This window comes from Schistocerca gregaria, chromosome 5 (genome assembly GCF_023897955.1).
Source record: "Schistocerca gregaria isolate iqSchGreg1 chromosome 5, iqSchGreg1.2, whole genome shotgun sequence".
Taxonomy (NCBI): Eukaryota; Metazoa; Arthropoda; class Insecta; order Orthoptera; family Acrididae; genus Schistocerca; species Schistocerca gregaria.
Genome location: NC_064924.1, coordinates 416,126,053 through 416,147,292, shown reverse-complemented (window position 1 = coordinate 416,147,292; position 21,240 = coordinate 416,126,053). Strand labels below are relative to the sequence as shown.

The 21,240-nt window shown below is 39.9% G+C and overlaps 1 protein-coding gene across 4 annotated transcripts in view; it reads left to right on the top strand.

The window, feature by feature from the left end:
- LOC126272399 (oxysterol-binding protein-related protein 9) overlaps nt 1-21,240 on the top strand; it is a 480,270-nt gene that overhangs the window by 215,566 nt on the left and 243,464 nt on the right. For 2 of the 4 annotated variants that reach the window (XM_049975225.1, XM_049975222.1), the window contains exons 5-6: nt 6,024-6,074; nt 11,667-11,778. In XM_049975225.1, the coding sequence (XP_049831182.1) occupies nt 6,024-6,074; nt 11,667-11,778 (163 nt within the window). The remainder of the gene's footprint in view (nt 1-6,023; nt 6,075-11,666; nt 11,779-21,240) is intronic. The other 2 variants (XM_049975226.1, XM_049975223.1) reach the window with 1 other exon arrangement.

The window sequence follows — 21,240 nt, the reverse complement described above, 5'->3', positions numbered from 1 at the left end:
GCAGCATCTCCATACACCTTTTTCAACCTCTTGTGGATGTTTCCCACTGTCTCGTTTTCACAGCACAGGAATTCTATGACAGCACATTGCTTCTGATGAACATAAAGTGTAGCAGACATCTTGAAGACATGCTGTGATGGCGCCATTTACGGGAACAGGTTGAACTAAGTTTGAAAACAAGCAGGTAGGATGTATCTACACTCTGTAAACTTTGCAGAATGAAAACTGTATTTTTACAAAAATAGTGTGCATTTCTTTAGAAGTGACCCTCATACTATGCCCTCTGCTGAATTCGCATGTCATGACACCAAGTGACTTTTCCACTTTCCTTTTATAAGGAAACCATTGCATGGCAGGCATTTCCAGGGTGAAGACGATATTTTTAGCCGAGACATTTCCCAGACAGCCAAACTGTAGGCTCTGTCACCTTTTATTATTATTATTATTATTTTGAGGCGGTAAATAAAACAGTGACTATCCCTCTTACATTTGGTTCATTTCCAATTTAAAATCCCTATCATTTTACATTATGCTTCTTAAAATATTACTCCTGTCAGATAACAAATGACATTTTGTACAGCTCACTACTGAAAAATGTTGGTCAGTTACTGTCTGACAATGATATTTTAGACTGAAAACAGATTAACATGAAAAAATAAATGCATCCGTTACATTACCTATTTAAGTATGTAATTCTCTTGTCAGACAGTGATGTAAGACTGAGTTAATACAAAAAAGGTGTAGTTACCAGGACACAGCAGACTGATGAAAAGGTGGACAAAATCTGACAGCACCATTAGTTCCTGGAATCAACCATTTCTTTAGTTGGTGGTGGTGGTGGTGATAAATGAATTTAAGATTGAAGGGAAGGTGACGACAGATCAGATAGACAGTCAACTAAAATGTTGGTCAGTTGGATTCACATCTTAACTGAACAACAAAAAACTGCAAAATGAAATGCCAATAATAGAACAGATTTGATAACCTGAGGAATCGAAAGCTCCAGAGTTGAACATTGATAAGCCAGGAATAACAGAAGATGAGACAATAAGAAAAGGCACATAGGTAAAAGAGATTGTCAGAAGGGTACATACATATTATTCTTGCATGTCAAACAGAAAATGAAGAAAGGAAACAGTTTGTAGATGAGTAATAGGTAGTTTTTGAGCTTTGGGCTAGTGCTAGCAGAAGAGCAAATGATGCAGTCTTAGTGTAATATTATTAACTTTAAATGTGGTTATACCGCACTAAGTGTTAGTTTGCATGTGCATAGTTATTGTGTCCACCCAGAGATATCAGTTTCATAATTAAATGTCGTTTGATATAATGATGTAATTGGGAAAGATTTTGTGTTGATGTTACATGATTTGTAATTAAGTCATATTGTCATCATCTAGACAAGTATCTGCCATTAATCTTGAGTGCTACTATGGTTCCTTCAACAAGGCTATGGCTGATTTACCCTTCATACTTTTCTGTCAAGGAGCTGATGAGTCATCTATAATGACTTTCCTTATGCTGAAGGCATTAACCAAAAATTTTTGTGTGTGTTAAATGATTTCAGCTTTTAAAAATATTGAGATAAGGCTTTTAAAAATATTGAGGTAATCAGTATTTTACGTGTTATAAACAGAACAATACAATAGGTGTACTTCTCTGTGCTTTCACTAAACGCTTTTAAAGCTTCATGAATTATGTAAAACCAAAACGAATTTTTCTTTCTTTTTATGTAAAGAACAACCCAGTTCCACAATTGCTAGCTTCAGATTTATTTTTAAAGGTCATATCAAGAGCCCCCAAGGAACGCGAATAATTTTCGGGACAGGGATTGTCAAATGATATTTCCCTTGTGTAGAAAAATGTTACAAACTGGCCCTGATAAGATGGCACTTACACCAGTTGTGCAGATCTGTTTATAGATGATACACACAAAGGGTTTACTGCTCTCTTTCCGTTACTCCAAATCCTCCACTTTCCCCCTATTGTCTATTGTGGAACTGGGTTGTTCTTTATATTAAAAGAAAGAAAAATTCATTTTGGTTTTACATAATTCATGAAGCTTTAAAAGCTTTTAGTGAAAGCACAGAGAAGTACGCCTATTGTATTGTTCAGATTTCAGGAAAAATGTGTTTTCTATTAAACTGAGTGGAAACAATGAAAATGTAAACCTTTTTTATTTTAAAAATGGCACTTCTTAATTCTGTAATTTACAAATTTTCCTTTTCATCAGGAAAGTTAGACAGAAATACAAACCATCATCTTATGTTATATTGATCTGTTGAACATTAGACTGTGTAAGTGTGTACATTGTGTATGAAGAAAACTCAGCAGGAAGTAACTAAATTTTAGAAACATTGCCACGAAAATACACATGCCTAATATTGTGTAGGGCCCCCACGTGCACGAGCATGCAGAAGTACCACGACACGACACGACATGACATGGACTTGACTTATGTCTGAAGCAGTGCTGGAGGGAATTGACACCATGAATCCTGCAGGGCTGTCCCTAAATCTGCAAGAGTCCAAGGAGGCGGGACCTCTTCTGAACAGCACATTACAAGGCATCCCTGATTTGTGATTTGCTCCATAATGTTCATGTCTGGAGAGTTTTGTGGCCAGTGGAAGTGTTTAAACTCAGAAGAGTGTTCCTGGAGCCACTCTGTAGCAATTCTGGACATGTGGGGTGTCACACTGTCCTGCTGGAACTGCCCAAGTCTGTTGGAGCACACTTTGAATGTGAATGGATGGAGGTGATGAGACAGGATGCTTATGTATGTGTCACCTTTCAGAGTTGTATCTAGATGTATCAGGGGTCCCAAATCACTGCAGCTGCATGCGCCCCACACCATTACAGAGCCTCCACTAGCTTGAACAATCCCCTGCTGACATGCAGGGTGCATGGATTCATGAGGTTATCTCCATAACTATACACTTCCATCTGCTCAACACAATTTGAAAAGAGACCCATCTGACCAGGCAACATGTCTGTGTCAATAGGCCCAGGTGAAGTGTAAACCGTTGTGTTGTGCGGTCATGGAGTAGACCTTTGGCTTCAAAAGCTCATATCAATGATGTTTCGTTGAATGGTTTGCACGCTGACCATTGTCATCTGCATTGAAATCTGCAGCAGTTAGCCGAAGGGTTGCATTTCTATCACGTTGAAAGATTCTCTTCAGTTGTCGTTGGTCCCGTTCTTGCAGAATCTTTCTCTGGCTGCAGCAATGTCGGAGATTTGATGTTTTGCCGGATTCTTGATATTCACGGTACACATGTGAAATAGTCATATGGGAAAATCCCACTTCATCGCTACCTCGGAAATACTGTGCCCCATTGCTTATGCGTCGTCTATTAACTCCACATCCAAACTCACTTAAATCTTGATAACCTGTATTGTAGCAGCAGTAACTGATCTGACAACTGCGCCAGACACTGGTAGTCTTATATAGGCGTTGCTGACTGCAGCACCGTATTCAGCCCATTTACATATCTCTGCATTTGAATATGCATGCGTGTACCAGTTTCTTCAATGCTTCTGTGTAGTTGAAAACTGAAAAAACCTTGTCAAAATTTTTGTATAAGCAACTGGGAAGTAAAACAATTATTTAAATAAATATAGATTTTTAATGTAACAAGTTTTCAAATCACTCTACAAAGTACAAATAATTTCTTGTAGCCCAATACAGATAGTTCTATGATTTGTGATAATGACTTCTTAGTAGCTACGAGAACACTTGTAAGATTTAGAATGAAAAATGAGGGGTGCATGCAGTATGTTGCTGATGCTTGAATTGCTCACCTCATATTACCTATCGCATACACTCCACATTTTTCATTATAAGCCTTACAAGTATTTTCAAAGTGATTAAAAATTCACATCACCAATGTTTACAACTATAAGGTTAGGAGCTTGTAAGGGGATAGGATAAATTATTTTATATTTTTGTTTGATTTAAAATGTGTTCTATTAAAAACTTATTTTTACTTAAAAAATTATTTTCTGCTTTCTAATATTGTGAGTCGGAAATTTTCTGGCAGATATCAAAGCACTTGTCACAGAAAGCAACTTCTACATCTACATCCATACTCCGCAAGCCACCTGACGGTGTGTGGCGGAGGGTACCCTGAGTACCTCTATCGGTTCTCCCTTCTTACCAAAAGTATGTTAAATGCAAATTTGTGTGTTACAAGAAAGAGAGCTATGCTGTTCATAAAGTTGTTTGTAATATTTACAGTTCTTCATTACATGTATTAAATTTTTCCTTGGGATAAAAACATTATATTGGCATAGCTCTAGTCTTTGATTCTGCAGAATCTTTCAAAATAGAATATGAATATATTTACTTTCTGTTTTTCCTTTCAGTGTGTAGAGTTTGCAGTCCACACAACAGTTGTTATTGAGAAATCGTTGACCTTAGGTGTTCTGACTTCTGAAGACTTTCACCACTAAATACATATAAATAGGTAAAGTCAAGAGAATTCAGAAGTTTATTGAAGTGTTGGGAAGTATCCCAATAAAATTGCTTTTTGTAATGTACGGTAAACAACGTGAAGGAGAACTTTCAACAAAAAAATGACGGTGAAGATCAGAATTCCATAGTTTTGTGAATTTTGAGTCCAATCAGATGAGGATTTAATCAATATGTTCACATGTCAAAACATTTGCACTAACTAAAACGGTGTTGAACCGTGAAGTCAATGGTGGCTTGTAAGCACACATTCACAATTACCTTGTAAATGGCTTGTTTGTGGTCCCATGTTCACTAGAAAATGTTTGCTTTTATTATCGTATACTTTCACCATGTCAGTTTTCATTACTAATTTTGTCACACCCTTATACATTATTGGTTCTGTTGAGTTATTTTTTCCATTTTATGTGCAATATTTTGATAACTGACCCAGCTATCTTCTTTAGGTGCTGCGAGTTTTTTTGTTAGGTATTTTCTGACTGGTCCAGGCTGCAAGTACGCGTAATAGAAATCTCACTGCTCTGAAGAAGATGGCTGGGTTGGTCATCAAAATATTTTGCATGAAATGGAAACAACTTGGCAGAACATCTGGAAGTACACCATTAATCTGTTATGCCAAGAAAACTTGAGTGGTCAGCCTGTATACAAATTTTGCTGGTTGGTGGTCACTGGTGTCCCCCTCACTGAAGCACCACAAGCAGTACTTAAGGTGTAACTGGCCCTGCATCTTATGCTAATCTATCTATTAATGGGCTGTCTTGATGAACTTTCTCTAGCCATTCAGGCATCTAAATTTCTCAAATGATTCACTTCGATTAGTGACACTTTGGTGATGTCATGTCTTGGCAAGAACACCTTATCCTCATTACCCCTTAACCTTAGCCCTTCCACTGCCCATTTCAATGTTTTATAGTATCCTAATTGCTTATTGTTACCTTCTGCTACCTCTCACCCCTATACTGGATCTTCCACCTTCTTCCTGTGCTTTTCTCCCCAATATGTCCTACTTGTTTCCTGCCCTGCATCACTGTGAATTCCCCAGTCACCTCCATGGAACACACTTTATGAGTTGTCAGCCAACACAGTCTTTGTACCTGTACTGTTTGCTAACTAGTGACCTTTTAGTAGTTCAGTTTCATGGGAAATAAAACAAAACAAAACAATTTTTTAAAAAGGGTATCAAATGTTCAGAAAAGTGTGTTTCGAAGGATATGATTTTTATGGTTGTCAGTGGAATCTAGTTGATTTTGTCAACATGTTTATTGCAGAATAATTATTGTCTTGGCTAATGTTTGTTAATGTGTTTGTGTGTTTGTTTAATGTTCTTACAAGTTGGCTTCATGAACTGCTCATGCTTATTTGAGTTGCTTCATTAAACTGTGATTTCCGACCCAATCATCTAAAATTATCCTTTTGCCCTTCCATTTGTCCGTTGTTGTCATCAGTTCTCTGATGTTTTCCATCTACCATTGTTTCAAACAGCTTATAAGTACTAAAATTTACCCTCCCTGCTTGTATGCTGCTGAATGCACTGTGTGCAAATATTGTGTTACAGGACATGCTGGAGTCCATCAAACATTCCATTGTGCTGCTGCAGATTGCAAAGGTGAGAGAATGGATTGTGATAGGCTATTTTTGGGACTTAGTTGCCTTATGCAAATGTGATAAAGGTAATTCTGTAACCCTGATATGCCTTCTGATACAACTCACACATTGTATGCTGTATGTTACCCCTTTAGTTTATTATGATTGGCAACATCTGCCAGCTACTAAACTCATTTAATAGTGACCAATTACTGGATTGATTTTGGTGAATGTGGAGCACCAGAGATGCGAGCTGATCTCATTGCCTCCAGTAATATACTAGTGTAAGCTCTATGGATATTTTAATGACAGGCGTTAACTATTGCTGTCGAACATTACAAATGTAAGAGCAAAAAAATCTGCAACTTCAAGGTGAGCTTACCGTTTACAAAATGGGTAGCTATTCAGCCTGACAGTTGTTACAGGCAATCTCTGGAGCACTTGCACACCATGATTGTATCAGGTGTGACAAGGCATGTGGTGCTCTGTTAAAGTTTATATTTAATTGGTTCATTTCAAATGTAAAGGTACAAAAAGGCAAAACAATTGCCAATACATATTACCAGTACTGCCATTAGACAAATTTAAAAGTGAAGAAAATCCTGGCTTTTTGAACTATCAGTTTACAATGCCCTCTTATCATTCCAAATACAGTTCTATATTGTGTGCCTTTCAACAACTGCTTAAGAGCGTGGTAAGTTTCCTAAAAATATTTGCTGGGAACACACTAAAGAGAGTGACAGTAAAGTTAAAAACAAGTCTGTGGAAGATAACTGTTCGTGTATATTCACACAACAGAACTCGGATGTAAATAACATTGACATACAGTGTCAGTTGTCACCGTTATACTCTGGCCTTGTTGACACAGAAAGTTACTTGCTAAATTATTGATACAAATGATTATACTCATGTCTTAAAAATTCCATCCTCAGGGAGGAAAGAGGTAGGTTGGGGAAGGGTAGGAAGGAGGGGCAGGTAACTCGGATCACAAAATTTTTATCTACATCTACAGCTACATTTATACTCTGCAAGCCACCCAACGGTGTGTGGCGGAGGGCACTTTACATGCCACTGTCATTACCTCACTTTCCTGTTCCAGTCTCATATGGTTCGCGGGAAGAACGACTGTCTGAATGCCTCCGCACGCTCTAATCTCTCTAATTTTACATTCGTGATCTCCTCGGGAGGTATAAGTAGGGGGAAGCAATATATTCGATACCTCATCCAGAAATGCACCCTCTCGAAACCTGGTGAGCAAGCTACACTGCGATGTAGAACACCTCTCTTGCAGAGTTTGACACTTGAATTTGTTAAACATCTCCATAACGCTATCACGGTTACCAAATAACCCTGTGACGAAACGCGCCAATCTTATTTGGATCTTCTCTATCTCTTCCATCAACCCGATCTGGTACGATCCCACACTGATGAGCAATACTCAAGTATAGGTCGAACAAGTGCTTTGTAAGCCACCTCCTTTGTTGATGGACTACATTTTGTAAGGACTCTCCCAATGAATCTCAACCTGGTACCCTCCTTACCAACAATTAATTTTATTATCAGAAACAAAATTTCACTGGCATCAGTGCCATGCTGTGAACTTTCCACTTCGTCTTTTATATTTACTTACAAGAACCACATCTGTCATTTTCTCAGCTGTGCTAGGAGGCTGTAATCTGATATAGAAATATGACTCATCGCTATCTCAATAGTGTGTGGTATAAGTTGAGACTTTGGTTCTGACAGAAGGCATGCTATGGTAGTCCGTGCAGTTGCAGTGCTCACTGTGTCCAGATGGCTTAGTGGTCAACGTATCTCCCTAGTAAGCAGAAAACCAGGGTTGGAATCCTGGTCAGGCAAAACTTCTCAACTTGCCTGATTGATATGAATCAATTCCCATTGGTAGCCAATGTCTTTAATTCCTCTGTGTCTTGACAAATTTCCTTGTCAGTTCCTCCTGCCTAATAGAGATGCAGACAATTGTTACCACCAGTCAGTACCATGGTGTGTTTTTGTACCTGCAGCTGTATGGTTCTGTATATGAAGGAACAGGCCAAGATTTATAGAATAGCATGTATGTATCTTAAAGTGGAGGATTTCTGTTCAGTTGAGGTCATACCACTTGTTCCATGGGCCAAAGGAAAGTCACTCAGTTAGCAGAAAATTTGGTTTTGTTAAGTCGAGGGAGAATCACAGTTTGCACAGGTAAAAGGCAGTTCTCTGCTGCTCTCCACTTGTCACAAATGTGGCTGAACTGAAAGTGGCACAGATTTGTATTCCCATTCCATTTTCAGGTGTCTTTAAATCTCAGAAGTAGACCAAAAGAAACTTGAAGAAGTAAATGCTCAGCAAGGTGAACAGCTCTGTACCCTCATGCACTTTTAATTTTTTATCTAGAATAAGGTGATCAGGATATAGTAGATAATATTTGTAATGTGATTTACCAAGCCTCTGAGGCACTGCATGCCATCATCCTGTAAGCATTTCTGACGGCATTGTGTCCTGTAAAGGTGGAGGAAATGTTTCTTGTTTATTTTTAGTCAGCGGTTTAGCTCTGGAGGTGGTTAACTGCAATTCTTTTACTAGAGAACCTTGCAGGCCTCCAGATTTTACCATTACATGTACCTCATCAGTCTATGTTGTGTGACACTCAGCAATGGAATATGTTGTAACATACACATCACTTATTTGAAGGAAACAAACCAGAGTAATGAAATATATTTTTAACAAATGACAAAGTGAAAATAGCATAGAACACAGTACTAGAATTCATTTTTATTACAACTCTTAATAATGACCCAGGAAATGTGTGAGGATGTCAGTTCTGGCCTGTTAGTAAGAACCATCATGACATTCACCAGGAATTCTGAAAACTCTTAGAAAGTCCAGAATCAATATGGGGGATAATATGAACAAGTGCATGTCCATTATATTTAAACAGCTTTAGTACTTTCCACTTCATGTTAGTGATTTATAGTTCTGTAACACAAGCCTAATGTTCTCATGTAAGGACTATGTTCTATACTTTTCCATTAAATTTCTGTTACACAATTAAATGGACATAAAGTACTGTAATGTGGAATTGGAGTTCTGCATGGAAAAGTTCTTCACCTTGGGCATGAAAATCTGCAGTTTGTCATTAACAACTTTAAACTGTTGTCTGTGCTGCTGAAAATGTTCATTGTAGTGTGCTGAACAGCAGTTGAGTAGTAGTTCGAACATGCAGATTTTTGAAAAATTATTTTGTGTTCATTGAAGGGATGCTCAGTTTTTAAGCACACTCATATTGTCACCGTGACTCTCAAAAGCAGATAGAGATACTTTGGCACATCTGTATGTATTCCTAGGTACATATAGTCGTGTTAGTGTTGTGTAGGATGCTGTGGGTGTACACCTTCTGCATAATACTCTCTGTCATCAGCCCCAGAATTATAGTGTTGTCTGCCTCATCACTATCATTAAAAAGTTTGATATTAGAAAGAACAGAATCATGTGTAAGGTACTGGGTAAACTGTGTTTTATTGTATTTATTATTATAGTTGGCATATTAAGATGAATCAAGAGTTTCCATTGTCCACTGCAGGCTTTTTTTTATTGTTTAGTTTCTCACATGAATGCGTAAAAACTGTGTAATTCCAAACAAACAGCTGTAGAGATATCATATGCAAGTTAATAAAGAGTTACCAGAAAGTAGTAGTATCCTTAACATAGAACACAGAGGAACACCTCTAGCAACAGCATTCTGATTAGTTGTTAAATCATTTCCTGTTACACATTCTGTACATTCTGAATTTTATGACGATGGTGATGCAGGGCACTGTGCAGTCTTGAGTACATAAGAACAGTGTGAGAAACCATTTCAATAGAAATTCGTAATAATATAGCTCCTTGAATTTCCTAATGCGAAGCCTGTTATACCATGGGAAAACAGTTCTTTAGTCTGCATCTGCCTCAGTATACTGTGTTCATCAGTGTGTGTACTGTGCAGCATGTAATGAAGGATAATTGGTGTATCAGAGTTACTTTCCTCTCTTCCAATGCCATTTGACCAAGTTATGTGGGAATAATTATAAGGCCTTGTTCTGAAATGTAAATGTGCAGATGTGGAAAATAGCTGAAAACTGCAAATAGAATAAAACTCTTCCAAGTCTCATAAGATGAATCTTATAAAAGAAGGATAGTAAAGAGCATCCTGGATTTTCCATTGTTTAATTTATTTCTTATTTTAAAATGGTTGTTAAATATTAATTGCTTATTATTATTAATTTTTTTCTTTATATCTGTTCCTGTTTTTTATACCAGGCTATTTCAATTAGTCACAAAGATGACAAGCAAATTATTTGTTTATAGTTTAAAAAATGGTTAAGATAACATAAGATGATAAACATGCAAGCTCGAGGCAATTAATGATTCTGGCAGAAGCAGCTGACACCAAAGAAGAGGATAGTGGAAAGAAAATGGTAACCGGTAGGAATAATTTGGAGGCTTAAAATAACTGCAAGTTCATGACGAAGTATAATAGAACATATTCTAATATTGTAGTGAAGTACTTAAAAAAAGCTGAAAATTTCTCAAGAATCAAACTACTATCAAATAAACATAGAAAGAGATTACCTTTGGCTTCTGTATACAATCACCACTGAATGTAGTTTTTTTTCGTGACTTTTCCTCAATATTTTTCCAAGTGGGAAAACTACATATATTGAAGCCTGGTATATCTTTCAGCCTTTAACTGCATTAACTTGATACTATGTAATAATGTTAATCAGCAGTTATGACTTTGTTGTTTTCAGGTGATACACACTATTAGTAAAATGTACCTGATTTTCACTGTTTTCAGTGAAATGGGAGTTGACTATGTTTAGTGAGTGAGTATGTCTTCACTCACTTAAAGCGAATATACAGTAAAAATCTTGCTTCCATGTTCAGTGCTTAAGAGGGCTGCTGGCTGCAAAAGGTCTAAGTTAGTCTTTGTGTACTGAAGTACTTGCTTCTTCATCTACTGCAGCTAATGTGATATGTTGAAGGTCCTGTTAACAATACCTCATAAATATTGTGGGGTAGGGCCGTATTGTTACTATCAGCTTTCAATACTCTATAGTACGGCATAGAGACAAAGACAAAAATATTAAGGCAGAAATAAATGTAAATTTGCTGTCGAGACTTGGCTAACCTGAAAATGGATATACATGAATAGCATAATAATTAAAATGGGAAGAAAACTCAGGTGCCTGCTAGCATTTACTATTTTTTATTACCTCAAATAAGTAAATTAATAAAGTCACACGGAATTCTAATATATAGGTATTGTATGGGGATAGTGTAAATTTTGTCTGATCAGCATTGTCAAAGAGAAATTTCATCTCTTTCATTGTTAAGATTACCTGCAAGACTTCATTGTCTTGTGCAATTCGGAATACTATATATGATTGCATATGTAAACAGGAAACATGTTTCTGTCATTACTTTCCTTGACTATACTCTGTTCATATCTTGTTATTAAGGTGAAAGCTCTTGTCATAATGTTAATCTGCATTATTTTCATCATAGAATATTATAATATTAGAAAATCAGACATCACATATCAAATAGCAGTTCCATTTTCATGTTCCAGAACACAGCGCATCCAGTAAATGGCATTTTTTCACCACCACCAAGTTCGGTCAGCCAATCTACTGCTCCATCAGTTGCTCCTGTAAGCAGTGTGGCAGATATTGTAAATACAGGTAAGGGTAGCCACTGCAAGTTTATCATTAGTGATCATTTTCTGCTCCACCCACAGCGGTGTAGAGAAGATAATGGCAGTTGCAGTTATTGCTTATGGAGAGGAAAAACACTGAAATCTTTCATCATACCCTTCCCATTGCACATTACTTTCTACACTGTTGTTTCTCTTGAATATTGTGTTAAAATGCCTGACCATTGCTCAGCACAATCATATTTTATAGCATGGTTAGGTAGCCATTGTGTTACTGTAATGTTAACTAAATGTTTTGGCTGAAGTCAAGTTACTGAAATTTTATTTTGTGGCCTTACTTGTTAAACTTGTGCTGTAGATACAGCTCAATGTATATAACTTAATATTTTATATGCTGTATTCATGTCATGAATGGCATTACATGGAAGGGACCACAGGGGCCAGCATTTATTATATGGGCTTGGTGACCCGGGGGTTCCTGAGCTTGGGACTGGTAAGCATTGCCAACAGTCTGTTGTCGTAAGCTGTGAGCATGCTTCAGCAGTCACCGTGCAGTGCAATGTGGAACAGCGATCTCAGGTTGACTGCCCAGATCGTTAGGGGAGGAACATTGTGTGTCAAAGGGAACGGGGATGTTGGCTTGATTGCTCATATCATGAGGATTCTAAAAACCTCTAACAAAAACCACTGAGATGCATGGCTGCATGGCTGTTGAGTGTAACAGTAATTAGCGGGCGACCTCTGGTGAGTCTGCTGTACCTCAGTTGTGTGTGGCATACATAGGAAAGTGGGGCTCTGGCCAGGTGGACTGGCACTTTAAAATCAGTCAAGTAGTTGTGTAATGGGTAACTGTTGGTAGAAACTTACAGTTCCCAACAAGTTAAGAATCTCGAGAAAGCTCAGTGTATTGGGTAAAATGCTATCAAAACTGAGATACACATCATCTTAAATTACAGCAAAGGTGCTGTGACAGACAGATATCTGGTAAACATTCCCAAGGAGGAATTGAAAGGTGAATGTGCTCCAGAAGGTATAGTCAACCTGCAAAATATCATGAAGAGGCTGGATGGGATTCTTGTAAAACGTGACTACTTTAACTTGATGTTCACTAGCACAAAACTTTCTGAGCCCATCAAGGCAGGTTTCTTCACCTAAGTGTGAGGCCTTACATCCACGATCCAATGTGCTGTTTCAAATGCCAGTGCTTTAGTCATACTACTCTCGGGTGTCATGGAGAACCCATGTGCACCAAATGTGGTAAGGCTGCTCATGAAGGAGTCATTTGATCATCTTTGAGTTTGTGAATTACTGTGGAACTCACACTGTCTGGAGTCGAGACTATAGCATATATCTTGATGAATGGAAGATACAAGAGCATAAGACTAAGAAGTATGTTTCGTATGGCAACACCAAAAAGATATGTAAGGCCATACTGCTGCCCCTAGTTTTTGCTACTTCCTTTGCTTCTTTCCTTAAATAGCCAGCGCAGAAAGCTGATTATGTTACACAAACGGCGGTTGTTAGTGTCAGCAGTAGTACCTTCATTTGTCAATACACTTGTGCTGCTGCAGTTATTTCAAAGCCTGTTCCTTCCCCCAGAACATCAGAAAATGCCATGTTTTCTTATGTTTTGGGAGTCCCTGCCCTTCCAAAAAGTTCAGTCTGGCCCACCACCCAGTGCTGCCACAACTACTTCTGCAGTTGTGACTCAAAAGCCTCCTCGGCCCAAAAAATCAAAGTCTAAAGCGAACAATCACCACCAACGGGGAGGAGTCACCCACTGATGGAGACAAGAGGTACATGGTCTGATAGTGTTGACATCGTCATCTGTGATGTGTCTCCCGACTCTTCTTCAGAGGTGATGGACCTTGCTGTCAGACTGGGTAATCATCTCGCCCCAAGACTGAGCCTGGGCCCCCATCCATTGCGGGCTCCCCTCCCTGACAGAAAGTCTGACTGAAACTCCTAGCACACGAATGTCCCCTGAGCTTGTGGTTGCAGAAAGCCCTTTCTAAAGCATCTGATGGCCCTATACTACAGGGTTGTATGTCCCATTGCAAGGATGACCCGACTGGGGAAAGGGTGAAGGAGGGGTCACTGTGTTTGTCAATAATGCACACTGCTCCTCTGCTCTCCCCATGGCTATTGACCTGCAAGCAGTTGCAGTTGAAATTCATGTGTGTCGGAGGATAACTGTTTTCTCGCTGTATTCACATGCACAAACTGAAACAGACTCTGAGGCTCTCACAGATCTCATGGAACAACTCCCCCAACCATTTCTCACACTGGGAGACTTCAGTGCCCTTCGTGCCATGTGGGGCTTGACTTCTACTTGCACTTGGGGGGGGGGGGGGGGGGGTCAGGTTTTGGAGAGCTTCATGACAGCTCATGAGCTGCGCATTCTCATCACAGGTACACCCACACATTTCTGTACTGCTACTGGGTCATTCTCAGAGATCAGCCCCCTATTTCTGCTCTTCAGATCTTGCAGACTGTGTTCTTTGGGAAGTCTTTGATGACCTCCATTCCAGTGACAACTTTCCACTCCACATTCTGCTACTGGATGGAGCATTACCTAAACAGAAGCCACCAAAATGGATGGTCAGCAGGGCTAACTATGTTTGAACACGACAACAGTGTCCATGCATGCATGGATGGATCCATTACACAAGTGATCCATCATGCCCAACGTCATAAGGTCATCGTAAGCAACCTGCACTTTGGTGGACTGATGAGTGCCACTCAACAGTCTAGGACAGGTGTGTGGCTCTTTGGCAATTCATGCCTTTTGTGTCAAGGGAGCCAAGGCTTGAAAACTAATTAAGATGAGAAAGAAAAGGTCTTTGCAAGCGTTCCTGGACTCCATAAACCATTCCACTTGTTCTAGAAAAGGATGGGAAGCCATCAGGAAGTTTTCCAGTGCACATCGTTGTTTACCAAAAGCAGCAGTGCTCGAATAGGAGTATCTCCAAACTACGCATCACTTAATGATGGCAGAGCATTTTGTACAGACTACTGCCAATGCTAGTGCCAGGATCTGGCTTTTTACCGCTACTATGTGACTGTAGAGATGGTTAAGTGGACTTCAGATCCAACAGATCTGAGTCTTACAACTAGATTGGCACCATCTGAGGCTCATGATACTGCATCCGGTCAGGAAGAAATTTGGTACTACATGCTTTGACATTTTGCCTACAGTGTGAAGGGAGATCCTCCTCGAGTGTCGAAGAGGTGCACACCTGTCCCGAATTGGTGAGTGGCATTCAGTGGGCCACCACTTTAATTTGAACATTACTTAAAATAGAGGGCAGATCTGTTGGCAAATCTTCTATTGCCTCTAGCCGGAAAACAACACACAGTATATTAAAACGTGGCACACAGTGATCTGTAAACAACAAGCACAAGAAGTTGGAGGGTCCTCTCATCAGAGCAAGAAGCTGTGTGTCATAGGGCTGTGCCCTATGTGAAGATCAATGAGGAGGACCTCATTCTGCCATTGTTGCTAAAAACAAAAGGGTACACCATGGTTATGTTGTCGGCTTTGCTAGACAGTAGACAAAGTTTATTGCCTGTAACTTCCAACCACTCATCTTCCCATCGGTGCAAGACTCTGTATATCAACAGTGAGGTGGTAGTGTGCAGAGGGATGGCTCACTGAAATAACTGAGGATTGCAGTGCACGTACTTGACTGCTACATCTGCCTTCTCATTCCCTGCAATACCCTTGCACCCTGGTACTCAGCAGAAAGACACCTACTTCCCCAGCCATTGGAGCTGGCAGAGGTTGGATATTCTGGACGACTTCATATGCCGGGTACAAGCATTGTAAAGATTGAAGGGTACTTAGAGAATCAGACAAAACCAGAAATTTAGTACTCGAAGAATGTCTTTTCTATTCCAATTCCCAGAAGATTGTATATAATTATGTGTCAAAGACAGTAAAATCATGAGGCAGTGGACCTTGAGGACACAAACAGGAAACACAACAGTGTGACCAGTGGAACCCCGCGCTTCAACCCATCCTTAATGACAGCTGTAGAGTTATGATGATCAGTTAAAAGGTTCTTAAATAATGTATTAAAAAATCTGCAGGAGTGCAACCTCTACTGTACTGCCCTGAATCGAAAATTATCCTGGGCCTCTGCAATAATCAGGATGGCAGACAGCTAAAACCCTGGATTTGGAGTTATACTTGCCCACACCAAGTGAGTCCAGCATACATTGCATGCGGATCCTGAAAGACCTTGTTCTCATGGATGATTAGAAAATAGACATTTCAGAGGTGGCCGAGCAACAGTACAGTATGCTGGTGAATTCAGAGCTGTGAGGAACTTATTGTCTGACACAGTATGAGGAGTTTCCGTTGGATTGTAAGTGGTGGTTCACTAGTCTCAGCACATAGATGGCATATGGGCCGAGTTCTGTAAGCACCCATGGCCAGCCTAGCCTTCATGGTGGACATCATCAATGATCTTCAGGTAAGGTGGTCTCACCAATCCATGCACTGTGCACCTGTAGTCTGGCCAGGAATGCACAAAATCCCTATAAAGCGGGAGCAGACGTGCCTGCCCACTCCCCAAGACCTGTGGCTAAGGTACTTTGTGATATTCAGTGCCTTCTTGGTTCTGACTTTCAGGTCTTGCAGGTGTGGCAACCATGACAGTGTGGAGTCAAAAATGAGGTCCAGAAATCTCACTGAGTCTTTAAAACACTGGATGGTATCCCTCACATGGAAGGCAGATAAATTAAAAATATGAGAAGAATGAATGCACACATACTCACCTGCAGAAAACTGCAAACCTGTCTTCGTAGACCACTCCTCTAATCTCTGTACTATCAGTTGTATCTGGTGAGTTCCTGTTTCAACACTGGAGGAGGAACAGAAAACAGCAAAATCATTCACAAATAAGGAGCACTGAACAGGACTCCTCACTGTAGAAGTGTACTATTTATGGATATGGCAAAGAGGGTAACACTTAAAACACTGCCCTGAGGGACATCATTCTACTGCATCGAATTGCAAGTCACCAATGCAGAACTTAAAAAACCAGTTAAGAAATACTGTATGAATATGGAGAGGCGAGCAAAAGCCTGATTGATTAAGTTTCTCTAGAATATTGTCTCCAAACAATTTTGTATGCCATAATGATGTCCATGAATATACAGAGACATTGATGGCTGCATTCAGCAGGACCAGGTTGCCAATAGTGGACTGAAATGTCCAGAATCGATGCTGAGAGTGCCTAAGACGTTGCCTGGTCTCTGACAACCAGATCAGATGCTAGTTAACCAGCTGCTCCAGGGTCCTTCCGACACAGCTCATTAAGGAAATACCCTTTGTAACTACTGGGCCATGTGCGGTCCTCCTATGGTTTGTGGAGAGGGATCAAAATTACCTCTCCCAAGAGATAGGAAAGTGACTTGTCTTATACAACAAATTAAAACATTCTAGGAGGATTTGCTTTGCTGTGCTGTAGGCAAAGTTTCTGTGATTTGTGCAACTTGTTTTCTAAAATTTTAGAGTGATGTTCTTAACGTGTTAACATAGTGACTGGCTCACCCAACATTTTTGTAAGTGGTCAGCCATATTGTTGCTATCAGTTTTTAATACTTTATAGTACTGCATAGGGACAAAAACAAAAATACAGGGTGGTCCAAAAGTCCGGAAACACCCTGATAAAATCCAAATGGAGTAGGAAACAAGGAAACGGAGTTCCTACACATGAGGAACGGGAAGGGGGAAACTTTATAGGCTATGCCACCAACATGGCAGCCATCTGGAAAGCCGCCATCTTGGCTTGAACCCCAAAATTTCAAATGGGAATGTGGTCATATGACATATCAAACAGATAGAGAATTTCACCAGAAAAACAATGCCATTGTTATTTTAAGCATAGCTTTATTCATTCTCGGGTTATAGCCAATTACTTGCAGCAGCAGTGGGACGCTTGGCAGCGTAAGTATTACGTACTGAGAAGTCCTAAAATGGAGTCTGAAATGGTGCAAAGTGACTATCCCATGCCTGATATGTTACATATGTTTAACTGTTAGGTATCATTTACTCATGCTAACGTTTTAATCATTGTTTCCTTATTTATAGTTTACAAAATGTCCTTAACACATGAAGAATGCATTAAAATCGTCTTGATATCAGGAGAAAGAAGCGCACAGGTCATTGCTGAGGATTTCAACAGTTGACACCCAACCAGACAGCCCATCATTCACAGCGCAGTTGCCAAGTTTTTGGCCAAATTCCAAGCAACAGGTTCTGTCGCAGATAAGCCTAAGGCTGGAAGACCAAAACCCGCCACCGATGAAGCAACAACAATGAGTCTGTTGGCATCATTTAGCAAGAGCCCACAACGGAGTACTCACCACCTTTCACATGAATGTGGGGTTAACTGTACTGCCATACTGCGAATTTTATCGCAGCCCAAATGACACTCGTGCAAAAATCAGGTGCTCCAACACCTGGGCGAGGATGACACAGACCGTCGGGTACAGTATGCAGAATGAGTGACACAGCAGCTGCAGAGAAACCCATGTTTCCCCTATCAGGTGCTGTTCAGTGATGAAGCCAATTTCTTTACCAATGGCGAGGTGAACAAGAAGAATCACAGATACTGGCCCGGCAGAAATCCACACTGGATTGATGCTTGCAAAAATGGTCAACTCACAAAAAGTGGTCTGGTTTGGTGTGTGGGGTACCAAAGCCGTTGGACCTTTTTGTATTGATGGTACGTTAACAGCCAACGGTTATCTGAGGTTATTGGATGAAGAAGTGTTTCCCTCATTGTTAACAGAGGACGGGACATTTCCGCAATTCTTCCAACATGATGGAGCCCCACCACATTATGGGCACAATGTGTGAGCATACCTGGATGTGCATTTCCCTGAAAAGTGGCTTGGTCGTAGGGGTGCTGTGGAGCGGCCACAACGTTCACCAGATTTGACTCCTTTGGATTTTTATCTTTGGGGTCATGTCAAAGCATTGGTTTATTCTGTGAAAATACGGGATTTGCATCATCTAAAGCAGCGCATTGTTGATGCATATGGTCAAATTCAGCCAGATGTGTTGGTCAAAGTTCATCAGGACTGGGTTCGGAGGATAGCATTAACAATCCAACATATTGAGCCATTCCTATGACTGTTGGTGGTCTCTTGGGACTGTGTAACATCGGCGTAATGTCTCTTTGGCACATAACACACATGCTGCCTAGCATCCCACCGCTGCCACATGTAACTGGCTATAACCCGAGAATGAATAAAGCTATGTTTAAAATAACAATGGCCTTGTTTTTCTTGTGAAATTCTCCATCTGTTTGATATGTCACATGACCACATTCCCATCTGAAATTTTGGAGTTGAATCCAACATGGCGGCTTTCAAGATGGCTGCCATGTTGGTGGCATAGCCTATAAAGCTTCCCCCTTCCCGTTCCTCGTGTGTAGGGGCTCTTGTTTTCTTGTTTCCTGCTCCATTTGGATTTTATTCAGGGTGTTTCTGGACTTTTGGACTGCCCTGTATATTTCCCTGTGACCTTCTTTTAGCTCTTTTGTGGTTTTACTTCTGTTTTAATCCCATGTACAGCACTTCTCACCTTTCCTCCATCATTTGGAGGCGTTTGAGATAGAGATTGTGTTGGTCAACTCGAAGAGGTGGAAGTGAGTGAGTGATCATTGTTTTATAGTTTTCCTCTTCACTGTTTGACAACAATTTGTCATTTTACAGATTCATTTCTTTCAGTATTTGTGAGGGTGCTGTTAACCTCAGTGTTCAGTGCCCATAAGCTTCAAATACACACACTCCTTGGAAGGGTAAAATGGGGTATGTAACGATTAGGTGAACAGATCCGATACACTTGCCCAAGGTTAAACTTTTAAAATACTCTGTAATGGAAGGAGTAAAGATAACAACATGAAACTGAGGCATTGAGTGGTCAGTAGGAACATATGGGACTGAAAATGCTGCTGAGATTCCAGACAGTGCCCTCCTTCGGTGCTAATTAGTACAGAGAACACTCTCCTTCTCCCTCTCCCTCTCTGTCTCCCTGTCCGTCTCTCTCCTCTGACTATGTTATCTTGACCACCTTCATTGTAGTGACACTGTAGCTTGACTGGGGTGATGGTTTGTATCAGACTGAGTAGCAAGGGGGTGAAAGAGGCAGAGAGAGTGAGGTATGGTTCATAGGAAGTGTGGCAAATGGCTGAGGGGAGACACAGCAAGTGGATGGGATAGGAATGTGGCACTTGTGTGCTCTTTTTCAAACTCTAGATATTTTGAACAGTGAAACGGAACTGTGATCGGATTTTCATACACAGTTGCTTTTTAGTTTCTTTGTTTTATCCTTCAACTAAAAATAAAATAAAACTGAAGTATAAACAAAATATTGAAATAACGTCATGTGAGGTAAAATTTATCTTTAGCTTAAAAACTAGGCACCTACAAGTTGGAAGTGAATTGCTTCACTATTTCTTCAAAAGATTCTTACATTTATAGTTCTATTCAGTTGCAATATAAACTTTGGGTGATAACAGTCTGACTCTCCTAAGTCAGCACCTCTATTCTATAATCCCCATGCAAAAGGCATTGGTTTTAAGTGAATTATAATATGAATATTTCTCTCATTCACATAGTTTCTACTCAGGAAGAGTGATTTCACGCAATAATGCTTCTGTTCATGTTTTCAGAATTAATGACAGTGTTGTATGGACCTTTCAAAAATAGCTTTCATCACACCTAAAACTTCAATAATACATGATTTTTTTAAAAAAATCAGAAATCTCTTTCTGAATAATTTTCGATGGCATGGAATCACTAAGTATAGGCAGTCAAGCGTGTAAATGAGATAAAAATAAACTTGCAGTCTTAGTGCAGATCAATAGTGTGTGCTGTTGTCTCCAGTTGGAAAAGGGAGACGATGCACTTGATGCACACAGTTCAGCATACATTGAAGGATCATTTCTAGTGGACGCTGCTGTGTGTTCATTGTCACTTTACGACAATAAAAGTTGGCAACACAGGACATTTTCCACCAAATTGGTGTTCACCACAGTGGCATCATTTGAATATTCATGTGCTATTGTCAGATACAAAACAATGAAAATCTGCCTCAACAATGCCAGCTGATTGCAGCTGTCTATAAAATTACAGTTCATAGTTGTCCTGAGGAGAATGCAACATAATTGCTCACCGTGTTTTTGGAGGTAACTGGTAGTACTGTGTCAACACAGGCAGTACACAGCCATATTCACATTATCAGTTTGGCCCCTAGGTGTCCAATGTGAACAATATTACAAGGGCACCCACTACCACCACCGTGATAGAAGAAGGTGGGTGAGGAAATACCTAAAGTGGAATTTAGATAATTGGTGTTGTGTTTCCTTCAGTGACAAGTGCAGCATTTGTATGATGAACATTGTAGAACAGTGTGATACCACCAAGTATCAGTGTGTGCCTCAGGCGTGCATTTCTATAAGTACAGCAGAGA